This window comes from Rhipicephalus microplus, chromosome X, assembly GCF_043290135.1.
Source record: "Rhipicephalus microplus isolate Deutch F79 chromosome X, USDA_Rmic, whole genome shotgun sequence".
In the NCBI taxonomy this organism is placed as follows: domain Eukaryota; kingdom Metazoa; phylum Arthropoda; class Arachnida; order Ixodida; family Ixodidae; genus Rhipicephalus; species Rhipicephalus microplus.
This window is the reverse complement of record NC_134710.1, coordinates 31,325,872-31,348,176: the sequence shown is the minus strand read 5'-3', so window position 1 is coordinate 31,348,176 and position 22,305 is coordinate 31,325,872. Positions and strand designations below refer to the sequence as shown.

The window sequence follows — 22,305 nt, the reverse complement described above, 5'->3', positions numbered from 1 at the left end:
CATGAACACAGTTTGGCACATGTCCAAGTCTAATGGGGACAGCAACAGCATTTGTATTGGCTGCTGTCTGTTGCACATTGAAGTTGCAAACAACTATGAGTGAATTGTCCAGCGACTCCAAGAGAGATTACAGCCACAGTGTGCGCAAATCTAGCAAACTGTGGCAATTCATCATGATAATGTCGACTGCACTGGGTCTTGCAAATGCAGAGTGATGAACATTTAAAAATCAAGTTCAAATATTTTGTGCGTTTCCTAGCTCCAGTGTGTGGAGATCATTAACACTACGTGCTAAGAAAAATGTCGCTAATACACTGCCTCAAAAGTGGTTCAGCACACCTTCAATAAGCAAAACCCACAACAGTTAAGTTCTCCTGCTCTATTACTACTATTGAAATGGGGCACTAGACAACTGAAACCACTTGTTCACCATTCACGAGCCTACTTAACCAGACTTATGAACTGTATACCTAAACATATAATGTAAGCATTTTTTATGAAATCAACTATGAAACTACGATGCAAACATTCTTTACAAATAAAAACTTTCAGTACTTAAAGATGGCTTCTCTTGAACACGAACGTTCCTATGTATAGAAGATGTGAGCGCCAGCTACGAGTTTTTTAAACGATTCGGAGTTGTGAAGAGACTTCAATTTTAATGCTCTTCTCTCACCACATGTAAGGCCACCACAACAGACGACTTAGCCCAATGTCTCACGTCATGCCACAGCTAAGCTGATCATTAGACCCAGTGGTACAAAATGAAAATAACTTCGATTCAGCAAGCTACTAGACATACAGCCAGTAACTCTGGAAGTGACCGCGCAGGCCTTCCACAAGCCTGTGGAAAGAGAAAGCTCAACTTCTGGCAGCTTGCTTGGGCAGGGTGAGATAGTTATATCAGGGCAACCATGCTTAGTCTTAAGGGTCCAGATGGCTTGAATCTTCTCATTCTCAGTGCAGGCATATGGCACATGACAACCTTGTCTAGGTTCATGCTAGAATGCTCATTTAAACAAAATTATAATGAAGAAATGTGCTCTACAGCCAGATTGCCAGTGCTAAGCACTGGACATCGTTGGTTCTGTGACTAACTGTGCCTACCATTAATGTAGAGTCTTTGAGTTGGTGTTCTTTGAGTCATCCACAATCGTGTTGTACTTCTTTATTTTAACTATTAAATGCATATCTGTGGTACTACGATCAATCACCATTTTAAAGGTGGACTTGGGCCTTTGTAGTGCACTGTTGGAAAGTACCCGCCATCACAAAGTGGCTTGTCTAGTTTGCTGTCTGGAAATGCCCACCATGTCGTTTTAAACTGGGTGCATTTTCATTTGGAAAATATTTGCAGCACCACCTTTTACTCAGTGGCGCAAGTGTTTACAAAAAGTTACTGCATATTTCATAGGTGACAGCGCCACAGAAGGTAAAAATAGGGAAAGAAAAAGTGCATGCATGTGCACACACACACAGCTGTTTCTTTTCTTTTCCCCTTTGTTGTGGCGTGGAAGCACTTGTGCTGTGCGCATTCCTCAGGCCTGGCTCTCTTGGCTTTGTAGAAAGTGGCAATGGCTCAGGTGAAAAAGATAATTATGTTCTTCCATCTGACAAAAAAAGAAAGCTCTTCAGACGAGTGCTCCATTTACAGCTGGTTCTGAAGCACACGTCTACATGCCCAAAAACGTCCGACCTACACCCTGGCGAACGCTTTGAACAGTAGCACATGTCTTCGAGGTAACACCAAAGGAATGGAATAGAAGAGAATGGAGAAAAGGATATGTTGATGTCCATCTGCATTTGAGTGTGTTTTCGTGAAGCATCTTAGTTTAGTAAAAAAAAAAAAAAAAATTTGGAATGAACCGGTGGTAACATATGTGGAAGTATATGACCGCAAAGGATTAAAAAAGAACCTGAATTGTTGGCCATCCTTGTCTGTGTAGTTTTGTTGCGAGTTGTGTAAGCTTCTGCATCATAAAGCTCCACTTGACTATTTGAGGATGAACTCCTTCTTTCGATAGTTGGGCTCGGTTTCCTCGAGCATTCCTTAAAATACAGAAGGAGCTCAACTGTACAAAGGACAAAACTAACAAGCTGAAATGATGAGAGATTTGGGTAAGATTATTGTGAGATTTGGACTTCGCCAATTCCACAAGTAATGATGATAAAAACACGAAAGTCTGCAAAATATTTTATTATTACACAAAATTGTGCGTAAGAACATGTGCGTTCAATGTACTCACCGTGAACTTTCTAAGACCCATCACTTATTTCCAGTGTCCCATATAATGAAAAAATAAACAGAGGGAGCTTACTAAATGACTAAAAGAGTTGTCACTCTCATGCTCTGAAGACAGTAAAATAACAAAAAAATATCCTAAGTGTTACAAACAACTGGCTTGCAGTTCGTGATATTTGTGAAGCAATAAATACATGCACGACCCCTGAGCAGCAAAATAAGGTAAAATGCAAAATTCATTCTTTTGTGGATGTAGACATGCTAAAGGGTGTCTGTACCACTTTGACAGAGGCTAGCAGGACTCTGCTAGAGCAACTTCTATGACATCAAATGACAGTGGGCATGATAAACTAAAACCACTTAGAGCGAACCCAACCATGCTTCCAGAAACCGCTCAATGAAAATGCCCATTGCCAAAAAACACAGTAACACGAAAAGCAGGAGAAGTGGCAGTGCAAGTTATGATGGTAAGTTGCCGTACATTTCAAGTGTAGCTTTAAACACTGCTTAGGCCACGACAGGCTGGCTTTTGCCTACAGTGTCCTCTGGTAAAGTATAACTGCATCCAACCCATTCAGAACCTGATTGCCCGAGTGCCTAGAACTTCTTCAGGGGGCGAGCCTGACCAGCACCACGACACTTGCAAGCTGCTCCTTCCGTCTTGGCCATGCCACGATACAGTCGCAGGTCAGCCTCATAGTTCTTGTGGCGCATCGGAATGTATCCTTGTGGTGTACACAAGTCCTGCAGGTATCACAAGAAGGGCACCACATATGAGCATTGTGCTGGCAGAAAACATCATAAATGCAAAGTTCTCCTGAATTTCCGTGATCCATCCTCAATACGACACAAAAACATGATGCATCAGTGGCAAGTTATGGTGAAGTGCATGTTCTGATGAATGCACACTACATTGTCATGGGAACAAAAAAATAACTCAATTGACTATATGTTGAGCCAAACATGAAATGCATCAAGAAATTTCAAGTTTTTGTTACCAAGATGCATATACATTTGTGGGAGTCGGTCTGGTTCCACTAGATGAATTGGTAGTAGAATACCAACAGATACTGAAAACATAACATACGTACAAGGACACGTGATTGTGCTCGTCTGTACTTTCTTCAGTCTTTATAGGTTCGATTCATCATGTGATTATGTTACTAAATTGATAAATAATAATTATTTGGACAACATGATGGTCTTAGTGACTGCTGCACCACATGAGTGATTAAAAAGTTTGGCCATATTGCGTGTATCACCCTTCAACAAATACTGAAACACAAGAAATGTCAATGGTAGCAGCAACACTGCTCATGGTATCCTGTAAATATTGTAGAACAATGTTCAAAAAAGTTATTTGGTTGTGCAACTGTTCCTAATGAAACATAAAAGTTACAATAAACACTGGCTTATGCAATTCTGGTGCACTACAGTGCACAAAAAACACAACGAACGGAACGCAAACGATGACGATGAGGGTCGAACTTTCAACCACAGGTTCAAAGTTCGGGTTGGAAGTTCAAAGGCTGAAAATCACTTAATCATTATAACCCTCATCATCCCCCTGAATTTCTGTCTTCTTGATATTTACTTTTGTAATTTGCAGCTCTGCATAATTTGCATATTTCTAAAACATGACTAAGTTTTTCTGCCTAGCTGTAGTGAACATACTTTTAACGCTAACGCGGATAAATCCCAAACTAAAAATTTTTGTAGCATTCCAAACATTGCTTAATGGGCTCATTTAGAACTTTGATTGAAACCAGTGACACCGTCACGAGAATAGAGTTTTCCTGCAAGTTAACTTTTTTTTTTCCTGACCTATGGGCACATCTTCATCTCCATTTAGTCTTTCTGGCCTTAAATTTGATGCTCGTGATGTGACACATGTCCCCCAATGCACACAATAAAAGTTGGCAGATGTGTGTGATGCACTTAGAATGTGGCAGCATGGAGCAATCTACTGGGTGACGACAGATAGCGGGACAGTGCCATGGCTGCATGCAGAGGGAACAGACCCCGCGATCACATACAGAAATCATAAAGGTTGGCACGTTCCCATTGTTTACATCCTCTTCTATGGCCTCAAAAACAAATATTTTCTGTGACCTTGAGAGACACAGTAGAGACACTTAGTTGCAGTTTTGCTGAGCGACTCTTGAAATGAGCTACTAGCATTAAGTATACAGCTGAGGACACTCACAGTAGCATTGCCAGTGAATGAGCTTCACCCAACACAACAAACTTATCCCAATACTACTTCAGGCATAACTAGAGTTCCTTCAAGCCAAGCCGAGATCATGGTCAAGACAAACAAGCATCATTCTGTCAGCATGAGAAACGTCGTGCCTGGGAACTGAGATATCCTGTGTGATCTGAAGCAAAAGCTGTGTACTGCTTTTTTTTTTGTTGCACATTTGCTTAGCATTTTATTATGGCTGCAGATAAGGAAACAACTTCACAAGCTTTCATAAAAAATGATTTTTTCTGTGATGTTTACACAGACTAGACTAAATCAATTTTCATGGCTTGACCCGGTGTTCCGAAATTTCCCAGCTTTCTCCAGACATGCCCGAATTCCGACAAATACAGGTTTTGCAGATTGCTCCTGTATGCAGTAAACAGTCAACTGCCTATAGAACTCGTTACGAGCAGTAATAACATGTCATGTAGATTACCTCGACCTGTGGTGTACCCGTTGCATTTTCTCAATACCTAAAGTTTCACCTAGCCAGCTGGGATATGTCATTACAAAGAGCAAACGAACAAGTGCGGTTCATGGATCAGTCAGTGCCAATCACTTTTGCAGAATACATCACACCTGTGTGATGTGAGAAAGGTAATAATTTAAAAGAAAAGGAAACATTTGTAAAGATAGAAAATGTGGCCATGGCCCAAAAATTCAGTTTTTTTTCTATCCAATGACAAGCACACACAACAAAACATACAACGAAATCCAGGGCACGTCTTGAGGACACGATTCGCTCCCTCACCTCGGGCCTACTTCAGCGATTCTCAAGGAGCCGCCACAACAACGTTCTTGAAGTAGGAATGTTTTCCAGAACACTGACTATCATTTAAAGGGGTGGTGCCACCATTTCTGTGGCTTGCGCATTCCTTGCTGCAAGCCGCTACCAGCCTTCCTTATAGATCCAGGAAGAATAATACACGCACCAAGATTAATTTATTCTCACTAAATAAATTAATATAGCACTTTTTATGTGGACCACTTTCGGTTTCGGTTTCTGGGCACAGAATTAGACTGTGACATTGCAGTGTAGCTTGGTCACATGGCCACACAAGACTGTGACGCACGTTGGGTGGATTATCGTCTGCTCTCGCTGGCTTTCTCGCACACATGTGCCGCACAAGCACCTGCAAAATAAACATGTAGCAGCCGCGATGCTTTGGCGGTACATACGTGGCGGAGATCTCACAAAGTCACTCCCCTTACTACAATAGCCGTGCGCGTGGGACAGGGATAATAGGGCGGTCACTCTTATAGTCACCCACAAGGGGGGTTGTGCAGACACAGCCTTACACATTGACATAATAAGGAAGGGGTGTGCTACAATGAACCTTTGTTCCCCCTGAAGGGGAAACCTGTGCACACCTATGCTCACTACAGATACAGTGTACTACTGTACTACAGATACAGTGTACTACTGTACTACAGATCTGGTGTGGCGTCACTGCAACTTTTGTTGGCTTTCCTAGAAAGCTAGGACAGTTCTGGATGCATTTGTGGTGGGCTTTGTTCAGGAGAATGAGCATTTAGGTACACTTTGGAGGCGAATTAAAAAATATTTTAAATCTTTGCTGTGTCCGACTGTCCATGTGGAGTGCTCTAGCATACAGAGGAATCCCACAAGCAGGGTTAGAAGTGGAAGTGGGTTTCAGTCTTTTGAAGCAGCTTTTGGAGCAGGAATAATGCAGTTTTAAAGCAGCTTTGGAGCAGTAAAAACGGAGTTTTTGAGCAGTTCTGGAGCAGGAAAAAGTTTTGTAGCATATAAATTACATTTTGAAGCAGATTTATTGGGTCACACATCACTGTTAATTAGAATTTTCACTTTCTGGTGAAGAAAAAATTTCAGTAGTTTTTACTAAGCATGAAATGTTGATCAAGCAACAAGACTTGCCTGAAATTCATATATATTAAGCCTATTAAGCCTTACAACATCAAAGGTGAAAGTGCAGTAACTCAAACAAAAAAAATATAAGCGGCATTCTGGACAGCTACTAGACCTCACATGAACGAAAAAGTTCAATGCTAAAGTGTTCCAATGTTCGAAATGTAATTAAAACACCGCATCCAACATGAACAGCAACCCAAGAAGAGATGAGCTACTATGTAATAAAAGCTCTCTTCATACTAAACCCATATAGGGCTCTATAAAAATAAATGTAAAAAACTTATGTTCCGGTCACTGAAGTGCCACAGCCAACGTGAGAACCACGAGGAAATTTAGATACGCTCGCCATGCCATCGCTAGGCAATTGAGTGAAATTTTTTCATTACAATAAGAATTATATAGACACTCAACGGGTTTCCGCCGTCGCCGCCATGTTTCGCATAAACTACAAGTTGATACGATTCCCTGCGCATTGTATGTTCGACCCACACATAAAATTGCGCTAGCTGGGGTGATGAGTGCTGCTCAAGCAGAGACTAAACGAGCCTGCTGATCTCTGTCGCTTGAAGGGCACACGCCTTAGCATCCCCCCGTGTGTTAGAACTGCCGTTGAATGCTCAAGAAAGGAAACACACCGCTAGTCTTGAACGACAATGAAAAAACGTGGGGGAAAGGGGGGTCGCTTGAGCAGCAGCTATGAACAGATTTTAATCAAGGGGATGGCAGTGAGCAATGTAACTAGAATAAGCTCTGCATCTTTGCCAGCGGAGGCTAGTGGGCCAAATGGTCGTCATGAGAACTAGCGGCACTGCAGTCCGAATTAGCTCTACTCTCGCCGCATCGTCTGCTATGATGGCGTACCGTGGTGGTATGCCACACTGTTGCTCGCGATGGCTTTCTTATTGTAATATTATCAAACTTGACCATTCATTGAGCTTCCAGTCGACATTCTCGCGTCGCATTTGTGAACTGCTTATGTGAATATGCACAAGGTCGCCTGTATAGATTGGGCCTTGTGCCTTCTGCCCATTGCAAGTTGGCTGAAGATCGATGTTCTGCCTATATCTGAACTGTCTGCATTGCGTATAACCTCAAAGTGCGGGAGGTTCTATGTGAATGAGCATTTCCTGTAGTTTTTATGACTACTGCTATCATTTTAACAAGAGCGGTCTTGCCTAAATGAAAAACGGCCTAAACATCAGTAAAAGCCTCAAACAAGTTGGCTTACTGGAATACAGAAATGCTCTAGAAAAACAGTACTCATGTTTTCTTCTAGTTGCAAAAGACATTCTTCAAAGATAGTACCCGTGCTATGCACTGTTCCCCAGACAAGTCTTTGCGATGGCTATCAATCGAGAGCAGACTTCAAAATCTTACAGCAACTTCACCTTCTTTCTTGCATTTTACACCTTTTCAGAATGCGCTTGATTGTTATTCTTGCAGAAAGAAAGGATATTCTCATTACAATATGAAACATTACTACTCTAGCCATCATGTTCTCATGATGAGCAGTATAACTCAAAAGATGCAGAGGCGACCGCTCCAACTTTTCAAGCACTATCTAAAAGAGGCCACCAACTATAGGGTTTTCATGAAATGCCTCTAGACAGCTTTCTCATCTGCTTTTAATGTAGAAAGAAGGCCAGGTAAAGGATGATGTAAGCAGCTTTCTTGAAAACACCTCATCTGAGCGAGTGCACTTTCGTATTATTTGGGCGTGGCTTCCATATGGGTGCTTTTGAGAGTTGCTATACACTTCTGCGAACACACCCACGGATGTAGTACACTCACAGTGTGTTAATAATGCCCCGCCATGGTGGTCTGGTGGCTAAGGTAGTCAGCTGCTCACGAGCAGGTCGTGGGATCGAGTCCCAGCTGTGGCCGCTGCATTTCTGATGGAGGCAAAAATACTGTAGGCCCATGTGCTCAGATTTGGGTGAGCGTTAAAGAACCCCAGGTGGTCAAAATTTCTGGAGTCCTCCCCTAAGGAGTCTCTCATAATGATATGGTGGTTTTGGGACGTCAAATCCCACATATCTCCTTCTCTCTATCTAGTGTGTTACAGGTGGACTACACTGCACCGGGAAGAAGTGACACCGATGTGTGCAACACCCCATTATCTGCTATAAGAGTTGAAAATGGGAACACTGCAATTGAAAAAAATATCTACTGCTGTAATATGAAGCAAATGTAACAAAACACAGCCACCGGTAAAAGACGACCACTTATATGCGATTGTGTTGATTCATAAGGGAAATATATATTAAAGCAAGAATATTCACTGCTTTAAAGGCAGCACGACAGTTGACAATTGATCGAATGTCACTGTGATGCAACTCTTCAAGTATAGAGAGCATTGTTTGCTGCGGGCCTTTCATCCTGCTGTTCTACTTTTAGTGGTTCGTCCAAACTGGGAACTGAGTATCCGAGAGATGCCATGCGTTTTTTTTTTTAGGGGAGGGAGATTGGCAGCCTTGTTATGAACATTTTGGCTTCGATATATGGGGTAAAATTTCTGGGAACAAGCGCGGAAGGGGACCGTGCGCGAGCTCCCAGTTCCCAGGCGAGATGAAAACTTCTTGTCCAGAAAATCATGATGGTAGTGCGTTACCATGTGATCATTCTCAAACTGAACGTCATAGGTTTTGTGTTTGGCAGTGAGCTTTCTATGTTTGCAACGCCATGCATGCTCCCACCTTTCAGGGGTGGAACAGGGCACATGGGTTTGGGAGCAGTCTTGGGAGCAGGCAAAAAAGTGCTTTTTGTAGAAGGCTTGGAGCAGTTATAAAGACGTTTTGGAGCAGGCTCCAAGCAGCCAGAAGCGCCTTTTCGACTAAGTTTAGTGCAGTAAGAACATTCACAGCAGATGTAGCCCGTTGAAAGCACTTGTGAAGATACAATTGTTCCATGCTGCGCTTTTCAAACACTCAGCTAAATTGTGTGATAGCCTCATTATTGCGATAGAAATTATTTGGACATTCCCGGTGGGCTTTTGCCATTGCCATCATGTTTTATATAAATTAAAATTGATAACATACCTCTGCACATGGTATGCTCTATCCGTGGGTAAATGCTCGCGATCAAGGACGACAAACGCGGTTGAAGCAGACAACAAATGATCCGGCTCCTCTCTGGAGCTCTTTGGGCGGCGCGCATGTTAATATCCGATATTGTCGCCCGAGAGGCCTGTAGTCGAAAGCGCCTCGCCCGTCTTGGAAGAACAATAATTTAAAAAAAAACCTAGAGAGGAGGGGGGTGTTGCTCGAGCAACAACTATGAACTGATTTTAAGGGCATGGTTGAGATCGCTGGAGCGCACGCTATCTCGGCAGTCATCAGTGGGCGGCTCAGGTATTCAATGCTACGTCCTGCACTCTCATCGGGAAGAGACTGTGCGAAAACCGCGCTTCGGCGCCTAAAGACGCCAAATGAAGCCAAGCATTCATGCCAACAAGTGTGTTCTATTTCACTAAAAGTTCTCTTCTTACTCGTCGTTCTCGAAGTCCTTCGATGCGCATGCTATTCACGCGGAAGGTTTAAATAATTTACAACAGTGGCCGTATTGGAAGCCAAAGCTGCTACTTTGGACATGAAGCGCCGTTTCACTGTAGAAAAATAGAAATCAGGGATGTATATCGTACGTTTCCCCTTCCCGCCAACGCGGTACTGCTTGCTTTTGTGCTCCTGCAGAGAGCGCGTGGTGCGTATGAGTCACTTCACAATGTACTGCCTGCAGTGCGGCTTAACAAAGATCTCTGAACTATACCAGCACTTCCGAGAAGCGAATCTAGCAAAAGGAATAAAGCTCATTAGTCACGTTTATGATGTGGACACTCGAGTCATTGTGAAATGCATTTTTCAGGTCTGTGACAATACCGTGTCGGGAGCGAGTCAGATTTCTTCGGGACAGCTGAGGGTGAGCATGCATTCCCTTTCCCGTCTATCAACTTTCATTGTTTGGAGCTCGTCGGACTTTGCCAACGGCGCCTCGCGCCTGAGGCGAACGCTCACCTTTTGTTGCCCCTTTGCGTACGCTAGGCCGAAGAGCGGTACGGTGTCCTAGTGCGTGGCCAAGCTACGCCGACCCGTATCTCTCCGAAGCCAACGCGAGTGCCTTTGCCCTCGCTCGAGCCACCGGACCCTTCGTCCCGGTGTCACCAAGAATCACTTTACAACGGAGACGTGCTCGCGGCACTCCTGTGTAGTACTCCTCGCCCATGGCGTGGATAAGCCCATTTGCTTTCCCGCCACGCATTTGCAACGGGCTGTACTGTGTTTTGGTGTTGCCGCAGACAATAAAGCGTTGCGACCCTGAGCAGTATTGTGTTCTCGCCACGGCGACGGTTAACGCGTGCCCTGCGGCTCGCTAAGACTGGACCCATGCTAGTGGCCGTACTCCTTCGGGATATATATACACTACAGCGGTAAGTCTCATTCTGTCGACATGAATCCGCGTACTCTATCGATGTGCTGCGTTGACGTTTATGAAAACCATACAATTGTTGTTTTGATGTATCTTGCAGTAGCAGCTGTCTACTGTCATGTGCAAACACTTGCGACGTGCTAAACAATAAATAAAAACTAAAGTTATACGGCCATGGCATTAAAATTTTCGAGAAGTTTAGAGTCATTCATGTCTTCCATGCCACGTGAGCATGACCCGCTTACTTCGCTGCGAAGCATCAAGCTGAGCTTTAACCACTGAAAAACAAGTTGAAGTGCTCGCCTCATTTTTTTTTTTTCTGGCTCTCATGTCATGCTTGCTCTATCTTTCACGAACGTGGCTGTGTTCGCCGGCTGTGACCGATACAGCTGTACACGTGGAGAGCTTTTCTTGGTGTTGTCTGCATTGTTATGGCATCCGAAAGCGCAATAATACATCGGACCTCGCCGATGCTTCCATGTGGCCGCTTCTTTCGTTGCGAAAAGGCAACTTCGCACAGCGAGAGTCTCATTTTAGCGCGCCAAGCCGACAGCACAGCGCTTGAGTTCCCCGCATTAACTGCAGAACGCGTTATGCGCGTGTCGCACACGCTCCCCCTTAGGCGAAACATACTGAATCGCCTGCGTCCTCTCCCACGCCTATCCTCAAATTGCCGGGAGCTCACTGCCAGAGCCAGGTGCGGCGTTGTCGTCGCTCCGCAAACTTGAGCTTTGGTTCCTAATTCTCGCATTCCAGCGTTTTGTGCACTTATCCTAGATCAGAACCAAAAGGATTAGCTGCCAGCCTCCCTTCCCTTCATATACCATTACAATTTCCCGATATCGCATTCACTGCTTCACCCTTGCAGTGCAAGTACGACATTTTTAATTATGTACAGCCGTCCATGTATGGTTTTTTTTTTTTTTACCTGAACGCGTGAGCGTCAACCACCAAGTCGATAAGTGCGAAGCACAGCGGCCAAATGAACGAGAATATGCCGATGCACTCGATGAGCAATCATGTGCACCAGCCTGCACTAAGCTAATCCTAGAACTAGACAATGCCCCCCCTCCCCACCTCTTTGAGCACCTCTACTGCCATCTTCATCCTTTTTTTTTTCTTTTCCGAACACTGTCATCAAGCTATATATATATATATATATATATATATATATATATATATATATATATATATATATATATATATATATCAATTGTATCACTGGGATGTGTAAGGCGGGCAGCCAACTCTTTTACATCAGATATTGCATAACTCTACAAAAAAAAAAAAAAACACTGGTGTAAGAGAATACAGCTTCGCCAAAGAGAGACGTTCTTCTCGCAGTCTATACGCATTGAGAGCTCAGCACGTAGAAGGGGTTCACGAGCCATTCGCGCTGATGCCTGCCACGATCGTTCACCCAGAGTGATCGCGACCGCGCCCTAAGGATCAAAGTTCACATCTGCTCATGGAGTGATCACAGCCTTTACAAAACCGAAACTATGACCATTTCGATCAAATCAATAAGGCAATGTTTCAGCCACATTTCTGGGCACAGTGCTTGATGGCTTTCACACTGTGCGGCTAAATTCTGGTGCCGAGACGCAGTAAGGCGCTGATAGGAGAGTTTGGCGCAGCAGAGGTGGTTCGGCGCAGTAAGCAAGTTTGGCGCCCAATGGCGCAAATGGCGTAGCTGTTCCACCCCCGACTTTTTGAATTGCATCGAATTTCTTTGGAGGTCTGTCACGGTCAACACTGATTGGTGTATACGCCAATGAAGAACAAATTATGGCATGCAAACGATTTACTTCACCATGCTGGATTTAAAAACTCTGCTATAGTAACACGGTCTCAACTTTTTTCGCTCATCCACTCACTTTCCTGGGGTATTTTTGTTGGACGTTTAAACTACCTTTCAGTGTGTGCCTTCATCATGCCCTCAAATTACGTTGTCGCATAAACGACTGTCTCTTCACCTATACTTACATGTCTTGATTGATATGTGGGGTTTAATGTCCCAAAACCACCATATGATTATGAGAGACGCCGTAGTGGAGGGTTCCGGAAATTCAGACCACCTGGGGTTCTTTAACGTGCGCCCAAATCTTAGCACACGGGCCTACAATATTTCTGCCTCTATCAGAAATGCAGCCGCCGCAGCCGGGATTCGAATCCCGCGACCTGCGGGTCAGCAGCCGAGTACCTTATACTTACATGTCTCATATTTATGCTCTGGATATTATTTGAACGCGATAATGTCAAAGAGCTCGTTTCGCAGGAATTCTGATGTCTGTGTCTCCAGTTGTGAGTGAGAAAACATCATCTTGTCCGTGACTATGCCAATAGAATAAGAAAGAACTTTAATACGAGCACGAATCGAACAGAGGCTCTCTGCGTGGCAATCAGGTGTTCTGCAACAACGGCACATCAATGGTTCAAACTGATTCAAACAACAATAACAAAAAATGTTAATGTCGTGTAGTAAAAGTTTTCACTGATATTGTGTCTAACAAAAAAAAGCAAGGCGTTATGTTTACACTTCTTTCGTTCATGTAGTAGAAGGAATCTCTTTAAAGCACTCATATTAAGCATTGAACGCACTCACATCAAGTACTAGAAGTGTAGAATTGCATCAGGCGTCCAAATATGTGGAATGCGCAACAAGTAGGTGTTTTAGAGGCCCACCCATTACAGAGCGCTCAAAAATATGTTTGCATGTTGCCTTACACACGTGCAGAGGGCCCTTTGCAGATTGTAGTAGTTGGCACTTAACAATTGTACTTTCAATACACATTATACGATAGTTTGAAAAGCCCAGTGTTGCATGCACAGCCGTTCGTTCCCTCACATAATATAGAGTTGAGGCATACACGGAGAGCAAAGCTAAGCTAGTAATTGAGAAGGCGATTCGCACAGGGTCCTCTTGCGCTGTTGCAGTCTACTCTGAAGGCGAACCTCAAGTGTCATCCAAGTTATCGAATTGCTTTCTTTGCAACTGTTGTGTAATTGTTTCACACAACATGTACATAACAATCAATGGTGTCAATCTCTGCTATATCTGCCAATTGCTGCTGCATGTAGTAATAATAATAATAAAATGATAATTTTCATTTGTCCAACAATATGAACTCTCAGGTAACATGCAAGAATAGAGAGAAAATTTCCTTACGATCGTCCGTCTGCTAGCCCATCACCGCAGGCCGAAAGAGACCGGGGGCTACTTATATAAGCTTCCAAAGCTGCTTATGGCAGCTTTTATCTTGGCTCCTGCGACTGTGTAACCTTGTTTATAAAGAAAAAAATTAATAAACAAGTTGCACGAAGTGGACTCCTCTTTGCGGTCTCCACTGTTGGAGCTTGGCGCAAAGCAAGTTGGCGTACCTCACTGTAGATAATCTACTTCTGCTCGGTACGCTCCATACATGACAAACGCGTTTTCGTACAAGAAACTACACCCTGTCAAGAAGAGCCCGAGAAGCACTGTGAGAATACAGTGCACCATTTGCGGTAACCGCTGACACGTCGCTGCTGCCGATCACAACACGCGCGAGTTTGTGGGGGCAAAATCAGACTGCAGCGCCACTAGTTTTCGCAACTGCCACCAGGCCCACCCCTAGGGCGGAGCTTTCAAACTGAGTTTATTCTAGTAACATTGGTTGTGATAGCTGGAGTGCGATATCGGCAAGCATTAGTGCACGGCTTGTACACAGTTCTACAAGGAGCGCTCTCAACAGGAAGAGATTCTGCAATAACAGCATATCCCCCTGGAGCGGACATACTTATTCTCTTACACCAGCATTTCATAGTTGAGTGTCGCGATGTCAGATCCAAAAGAGTCAACTGTCAGCCTTTGTATTGTTACAGGGCCGTGATGTCAACGAAGGCAGCCGCCGCTGTTTTCATGAGTGAACATTTTATTTGGGCTAACCTGCGCCCAAAAAACGATATGCCACTCTACAAGCAATACACCCTATAGAATGATGGGAGCGAATGTAGAGCGCCGGCCGTCGATAATCTGCCACGCAGCAAAGTGTTTCAGCATTTAAGATTCCAGCGTTATCGCTTGCGGTCTCGTAAGTTCCAGAACAAACAGTAATGTAGGTATAATCTCATCGGAAGGTTCCAAGATTATCTAGATGGTCTCCAGTCGTTCGCGGCACGGTTTGAACAAGGAATCGTTACACGCGTAATAATGCGGTAACTAAAATAAAAAAAAAAGGAGCGCGTGCAGCATCACCATTACAAATTGTTGCCATTGTGGCCATCGCTTAGACAATGTCACTGGTTTTTTCTTTCTTTCAATATATATGGCAAAAAACTCGCCGCACCATTGCCGAGTAGCCGCCGACCACGTGCCGAGCAACCGCCAAGCACGTGCTTGCATTACTCACCACGCCCTGCGTGTCATGTGTTCTATGTGCGAGCGAAACTGAGGAAGATGACTGCAGCTCTAGTGGAGAAGAAATGAGCTGGCAGTCTTCGGTCATGTGAAAGGCTTGGGAAAAATGTGTCAGTCCTACAGTACATGCATACTTCGACCGGTCAGGAATGGTAATGCATTATCTTGACGGGGATACCCTTGTATGCACTGTTTGTGTATAAGTGATAGACAGCACAGAAGTCACGTCACTTGCTGCAGTGACCACATTTCCTTATGACAAGACTTTGCTGAGTTATGCCAGGTTGGATGCTGAAGGAGTGAGCTGCTAGCCTCACTTGGTACATTAAAATTTTTTGATATTTTATTTTTTGCTTCTCCTTTGTGGAAATACAGTGAATTCTATCATTTCAAGCGTACTACAGGCCCCTGATGGTAGGCATTCAGCAGACATAGCTACAAGACATGTACATATAACGCTTCGAATACAAGGTGCCAAGTATTTCAGTGCTATTAGTATACTACACTTGGCATTTCTGTATTAATGAAAGAGGGAAAAAAAGAGAAAATCAAGCAGGCCATGAAAATAAATGCAAGTGAAATTTGAGAATCACGTGGAACAGGATTCACAGTGAAGAAAGACATAGTAAACCTATAACAGCATTTGCATGTGTAAAAATAACCTCACACTGTCGCAATTAACTACTGTTACGGGCAGAACTTAATGGTATGAAGGAAGTATGAATGCCTATACTTCATCTCAGAGGTTCCCTTCAGCACTATCGAGGCTACAGGGCCCCTTAGCCAATAAGAAGAGCGCTTAGCCCCTCCACATGTATTCCCCTGAGCAGCATCATCTACTAAGCGTCCCCCTGGCGTCGGCACGCACACATTCAGCGAGCAAGCGGCAAGGGAAAAATAGAGCACATGGCTGCACCAATCGGCGCTGGTGCGCTCTGCCTCTAGTTTATCACGTCATCATCGTGCAACTGTGACCCCTAAGTTCTAAACTGACGCTTGTATTTGCTTTATATTCAAGTCTGGAGCTTTGACAGCAATGTACTCGCGACTACATTGCGCTATTTCTATGCGATTAGTAAAGGAGAGGCACAAGGCGCGTGCCGAACTTGGAAGCTCAGCGACGGTGTGCGAGGAGAAAAAGAGTCACCCGAGGACATGCGCACCAGACACGTAGACGCAAGAGATTAGTATAGGAAAGGCTCGTGGCACGCGACCCTAGGCCTAGATGAAAAATCCCAGAGGATGAGTTGGCACTGGGTGTTGGGACGCCGAGCTGCGCAGACGTGGGAAACGAGCGTCGCTGCCGCGACAGAAACAGCTGAACAGCCCGGTTTCGAGGCTGTCGGCAAAGAGGCTCGAGGAGTGGCCGTCAATATCGGAAGAATCGAGTGGGGCTGCCTGGACCTGCAACAACCTGTCACAGCAGTTCCTGGGTGGACCGCTGCTCCCCCTCTTCGAGACAGAACGTATGCAGCTCGCACCATAGCCAAGACGCCGTTGACGAGTTGGGCGTAGATTGGAACCAATCGGCAATGAGGTCGAGTGGCTCTTTCGGTGAAAGAGGACGACGACGGTAGGAACTTGGGGAAGACGTCGATGACAGAAGCGACGAACTGTCCACACAGCAAAGGGCAACGAGTCGCAACGCAACAAGCCGTAAGAACATTTCCCAGTTGACGCCATATTGGCTTGAGGAGGCGTTGTTAGAGCTAGTGGCTAGGGCTAGCGATGGATAGGGACTGAGCCGCAGTCAGTTTGGGTTTACCTGTGTACACGGAATGCTATTGAGGATTATTTAGTTGTTGGTTGTTATTAAGCTATTGAATGTTGTTGGGGTTTTGAGTGTTATTTAACGTGCATTCGGTGTATCGTCCTTGTCAGTTGTGTTTGTTTTGCCACACGTGTCCCGCGTCTCTCTCAACTCCATCCAACGCCTTCTCTAGGAAGATGCCTGCCGCATGAGAAAAAAAAACAGCTGCCACACCCTTTTCCTCCTTCATTTTGAAAATGTTCTCGGTCGCTAGCGTCACTTGTGACGGACGGTGCAACAACGCAAATCTTTGCATAGCCTCCGCAACAGTGGTTCACAGTTGCAGGTCTCGAGCAACTCTCGACTGACGCGCCCCTTTGGGCCGCAGATGAAAAACGCTTAGCTGGTACCGCCCGTCACCGTGATGAAGGATGGATGGATGGATAGATATGGCTGTACCCTTTAGATCGGGCGGTGGCTAGCGCCACCAAGCCGTAACACTTAATGAACTAAAAACTAGATTTATTTTTTTTTCTTTGAAAAGTGAGTTTGAGGATTCGTACTTTGCAGTGAAGAGTTTAATTTTCACTCGTGCCTTGACTTTAGCGACCAATCAGATAACCTCCTTCTAATTAAGTCTACCCACTTAAAGTCTATTTTGCTCTCCCAGTCCCTAAACCCCAGTGCTTTGAAAAAACTCTGCGCCATCATCCTGAACTATAGGGTGAAGCCCTTTACAGAACATTATCAAGTGTTCGGCAGTTTCTTCTTCCTCTCCACACGCACTGCATACTGTGTCTACCCCTTCGTACTTGGCCCGACATGTCTTGGTTCACAGTACTCCCGTCCTGGCCTCAAACAGTAGAGAACTACCCGAAGTATTATCATAGATCCTTTCCTGGGCAATTTCCTGCTTAAAAGTTCGATAGATAACTAGTGCGGACTTCTTAATCATGCCCATTCTCCACATGTCAGTCTCCGTTTCCTTCACTTTCTTCTTAACCGATAGTTCTTTTTGGTTTGGCCACCTGCTATTTTCTAAGTATTTACCAGTCAATTTCCTGGTTCGCTTCCTCCATTTTGTATCGACATTCTTCATGTACAAGTAGCTGAAAACCGTCCTAGCCCAACGCTCCTCCCCCATTTCTCTCAATCGCTTCTCAAATTTTATCTTGCTGCTAGCTTCCCTGCCCTCAAATGATGTCCATCCCATATCACCTTGTACTCCCTGATTTGGTGTATTCCCGTGAGCTCCTAAAGCAAGCCTACCTATTCCACGTTGCTTAATTTCTAATCTTGCTTGAACTTCTGATCTCATGCACAAGACCGCATTGCCGAACGTCAGCCCAGGAACCATGACCCCTTTCCATATTCCTCTCACAACATCATACCTATTGTAATTCCACAGTGCCCTATTTTTCATCACTGCTGCATTCCTGTTACCTTTAGTCGTCACGTATATTTCGTGTTCCCTCAGGTACTCGGTCCCATTGCTTATCCATACGCCCAGATATTTGTATTCATCTGTTACCTCTATCGTGACTTCCTGTATTCTAAGCTCACTACTTTCGTTGTCATTGAAAATCATGACTGTTGATTTTTCCTTACTGAATCTAAAATCTAACCTATCTCCCTCATTACCGCAGATGTCCATCAATCTCTGCAAATCTTCCTTGTTGCTGGCCATTAGCACTATATCACCTGCGTACATGAATGCTGGTAGTGCCTGATCAATAAGTTTTCCTTGTTTGACTAAAGAGAGGTTGAAGCCCAGTCCACTTCCCTCTAATTTGGCCTCTAATCCTTGTAGGTACATCGTGAATAATAAGGGTGACAGGGGACACCACTGCCTAAGCCCCCGTTTTACCTCTGCAGGCTTGGGTACCTGTTTTTCCCACTTTCTAACTACCTTGTTACCTTTATAGATACCCTTTAAAAGATTAGTGACTACATGTTTCACAGTGTGTCCAGTATTCCCCACAATTCCTCTTGAACCACGCTATCGTACGCTCTCTTGATATCCAAAAATGCTAGCCACAGGAGCCTCTGTTCCTTTTCTGCTATTTCGATGCACTGCGTCAGTGGGAACAGTGAGAACGACAGTGTCGGTCGCGAGCGCCACCGCGCGGAGCTTGTTTGAAACTGAAGGCAGGCCAACTCCGCTGGGAACGCGAGCCATTCCTCAGGCATCTTTCTAGAGGAGTCGTTGCTCCATCCATCGCAAGCGCTTCCGAGATTAATATGCGTGACATATAATTGACATGGTTCTAAGAGCTTGTCTCGCCAATAACGACAGAGCATACCTGATGCTTGTTTGGATCATGAGGTGGCACAACCCGATTGCTCATTAGTATCACACCTCTTATTTGTTGCTGTGAGTGCTTTAGGGGAGCGTCAAGGGCAAGTTTGGATCAAAGCAGGTGATTGCATCCATGGAGTTTCCTAAAATTAACTAGAGGGGACTCTGGCGCTGCGATCGTTCAGCGACCATGGGAATGATGGGTAGTACACACATTTGTCTAGTCTTTGTACTAGCAGGCGGCGAATCGTACTTGCAGCTTCGTTTATTGCTGGTTACGGTTTTGTTTTAAAGGACGGAACAAACCCTTTTGAACTTCGTGACCCGATTCGAAATTGTAAGCCTAAAAGAATAAAGTTGTGAAGCGCAAACGCTGAACATTTGCTAATTTTTCCTTCGTAAAAAAACTGCTCCAAGCCACACGGACACACACGGAGCCAGAAGCAGGCCAGAAGTAAGAAAATTAGACAAATGTGTGTACTACCCATCATTCCCATGCTCGCTGAAGCGCTGTGCGTTGCAGCTCCCATAGACACTAGCACCAGAGTTCCCTCTAGTGCATATTAGGAAACTCTATGATTGCGTCTGCATGGGTGGTGCCATGTTGATTTTAAATCATGATTACCGGCGGTTATTAATACAACAATTAAAAAAATACACCAAAAATGCAATGAATAATAATAAACATATTACTTACTGATGCACAGCAGTGGATGCAAAACAAGGGCATATGTCTCGACCTTGCCAAATTCAAGGCGATTATATCTGGAACTATGTTTTCCTATGCAAGCATGTGGCTTGCTTACAGCACGTAACTTTGTCAGTGCTGAACGGAAGTGGCGAGGAGGAGTACAAATGCTCCAGTTTAGCAAGCTGAATTCTAAGCTATGGCAGTTAAGCTCACCTTCTCAAAGCAGCACAACAGCAGTGCAGTTAAATTTCACGTATCTTGGCAAAACAACACAATCATCTTGAGTTTCCAAACTTGGTGTCAGTGGTCCTGGGGCCCCCTGACGTCAAGTTTGGAAACTCAAGATGCTTGTGTTGTTTGAGAGTTCTACATGCGGGTGCACTTGTGACCGATATACGTGACGAGCATTGCCTATAAGATATTAATATCAGCACCAATTGACATCTCCGGTTGATGTAGACAGAGGGCCCACGTGATATTCCACGAGTAAGGCAAATATTGTCAAGATCAGAGAACATTTGTGGGACACATGCAATGCGCCACTGGCACCAGGTGAGGACTGTTGTTTGTCAACCCTCTCGCTCTGTTATCGGGCTGCTCTCAAGGTGGTTTAGGCTGCTTACGCCAAGAATGCTTTTCTTTTTTTGCAGAAGGGACACACACACAAACATGCTCAAAGCACCCAATCGTTTCATTCTTTACCGACCATGGGTCCCCCAATTTGAAAACTGCCCATTCAAGGTCACCGAAGCTTGAGCACACGTAGTCTCAGGCGCTCTCTTGCTGTGGGGCGCTAGTTCCCTAAAATTTCTTAGGCGGGCATTTCAAACTGACACTTAAGCGATCTGAATTAACAGTGCCAGCATTAATTTTATGATGCACTAGAGAATTTACGATTTAATTTAGAGATCACCAGATCCAAAGCTCTAAATTACTATAAAAAAGCCGCAAACAAAACTTTCTACAGTCAGGGGTCTTTTAACAATAACAGCTAGCACGCAAAGCATGCACTGTAGAAGGTAATTAGGCTGAACCAGCCGATAATTCAGAAAAAAAAAAGCCATTGCAGCACATAAATGAACCACTGCAAAGCTCACCTGAAATTCGTTGTAGAATGCCTTATAGCCACCTTCAAGGACATATATTTCAGGATACTTTAAGGCAGGATACTGCGCCTCGTTCATTTGCCTGTCCTTTTCACGGAGCAAACGTGACCTGTGTTGTAAGAAAAAAAAGTACAGCTAGCTTTATAAATTGCTGTCACATGGTTGCATTGAAGTGTGTTCAGATCCTGAAATCGAACAATGCTGCAAGGTCTTATCAAAGTATAACAACCGACACTGACAGCTGCAGTACTCCATCCTGCTTTGGGCTTCAACCAAAACACATATTCTACAAGAATAAACAGCCTGTGTAAAAAAAAAAAAATATGATGTAAATTGACAACACACCCAGTGAGCGTTCATAGATGAGCAGGCAACAGGAACTACTTATAATTGGCTTGACAAAAATTGTTCAGAGCAAAACGTGGCCTGCAAACAGGCAAGCAAGCAGTGTCCAGCTCTGCTGACAATGCCACCAAGACAGAACAGCGCTGCTAAGTAGCCTAATTGAATTAATTGTATGTGCTATAAAATGGCTATTCATTCCAGCAGAACAGTAAAGAAAATTGTGGTTCAGAATACAAGTAAGATGATGCATAATAAAACAACTATTGTAGCCTTATAAAAATAACATTTTTATTTAGAATATTATGAAAATATCATGTGCAAAGCTGGCTAAAAACGAAGGTAATTACAACGGCTTATTGTGTGAAAGAGGACCAAAATGCACACTTTGAAAGATAAGCAAGGCAGAGTCACACGAGTGATTTCAATGACATAGTGCGGGTAGCAGAAAACGTCTACCTGAAACTGTAGAGTTCTCAGGTAAGCCATCGATCAATGAATGAAATTGAACAAAAATGACAACCAATAGACAAATCAAGGAAAGTGCAGGGGACATTATTTGTAGTATTTACGATATAAATTAAAGAAATTAGAGTGGATGAAAAGACAAATTGCCACTGGCAGAGACTGAACATGCACTGTTGAAGTCACCAAGGAGCACTTGTAACACATATAAATACCATAGCTAATATCCAAAAAAGCTTAACAGCTGCCCAGCTTCGGCACAAAAACACCAAAAAATTGTGATTGAAAAAGGCTCCAGACAAGCAGATTTACTTTCTCCAATCGCAGCATTGCTACAAGTAATCAAACAACTGAACCAGGAGGAAGCACGAAGGAAGAGTAATGAAAAATACCTCAATAACTTAAGAGTTATAGATGACGTAATGCTCTTCAGCAATGATGGTGACAAATTAA

General features: G+C 44.1%; 1 protein-coding gene across 4 annotated transcripts in view; it reads right to left on the bottom strand.

Annotated features, from left to right (window-relative positions):
- Positions 1-2,182: 2,182 nt before the first annotated feature.
- The window catches only part of LOC119175769 (M-phase inducer phosphatase 1-B), a 157,930-nt gene continuing 137,807 nt past the window's right edge, over positions 2,183-22,305 (bottom strand). For all 4 annotated transcript variants that reach the window (XM_075876141.1, XM_075876142.1, XM_075876143.1 and 1 more), the window contains 2 exons: positions 21,037-21,154; positions 2,183-2,986 (listed from right to left, as the gene is read on the bottom strand). In XM_075876141.1, the coding sequence (XP_075732256.1) occupies positions 2,840-2,986; positions 21,037-21,154 (265 nt within the window). In that variant the 3' untranslated portion in view covers positions 2,183-2,839. The remainder of the gene's footprint in view (positions 2,987-21,036; positions 21,155-22,305) is intronic.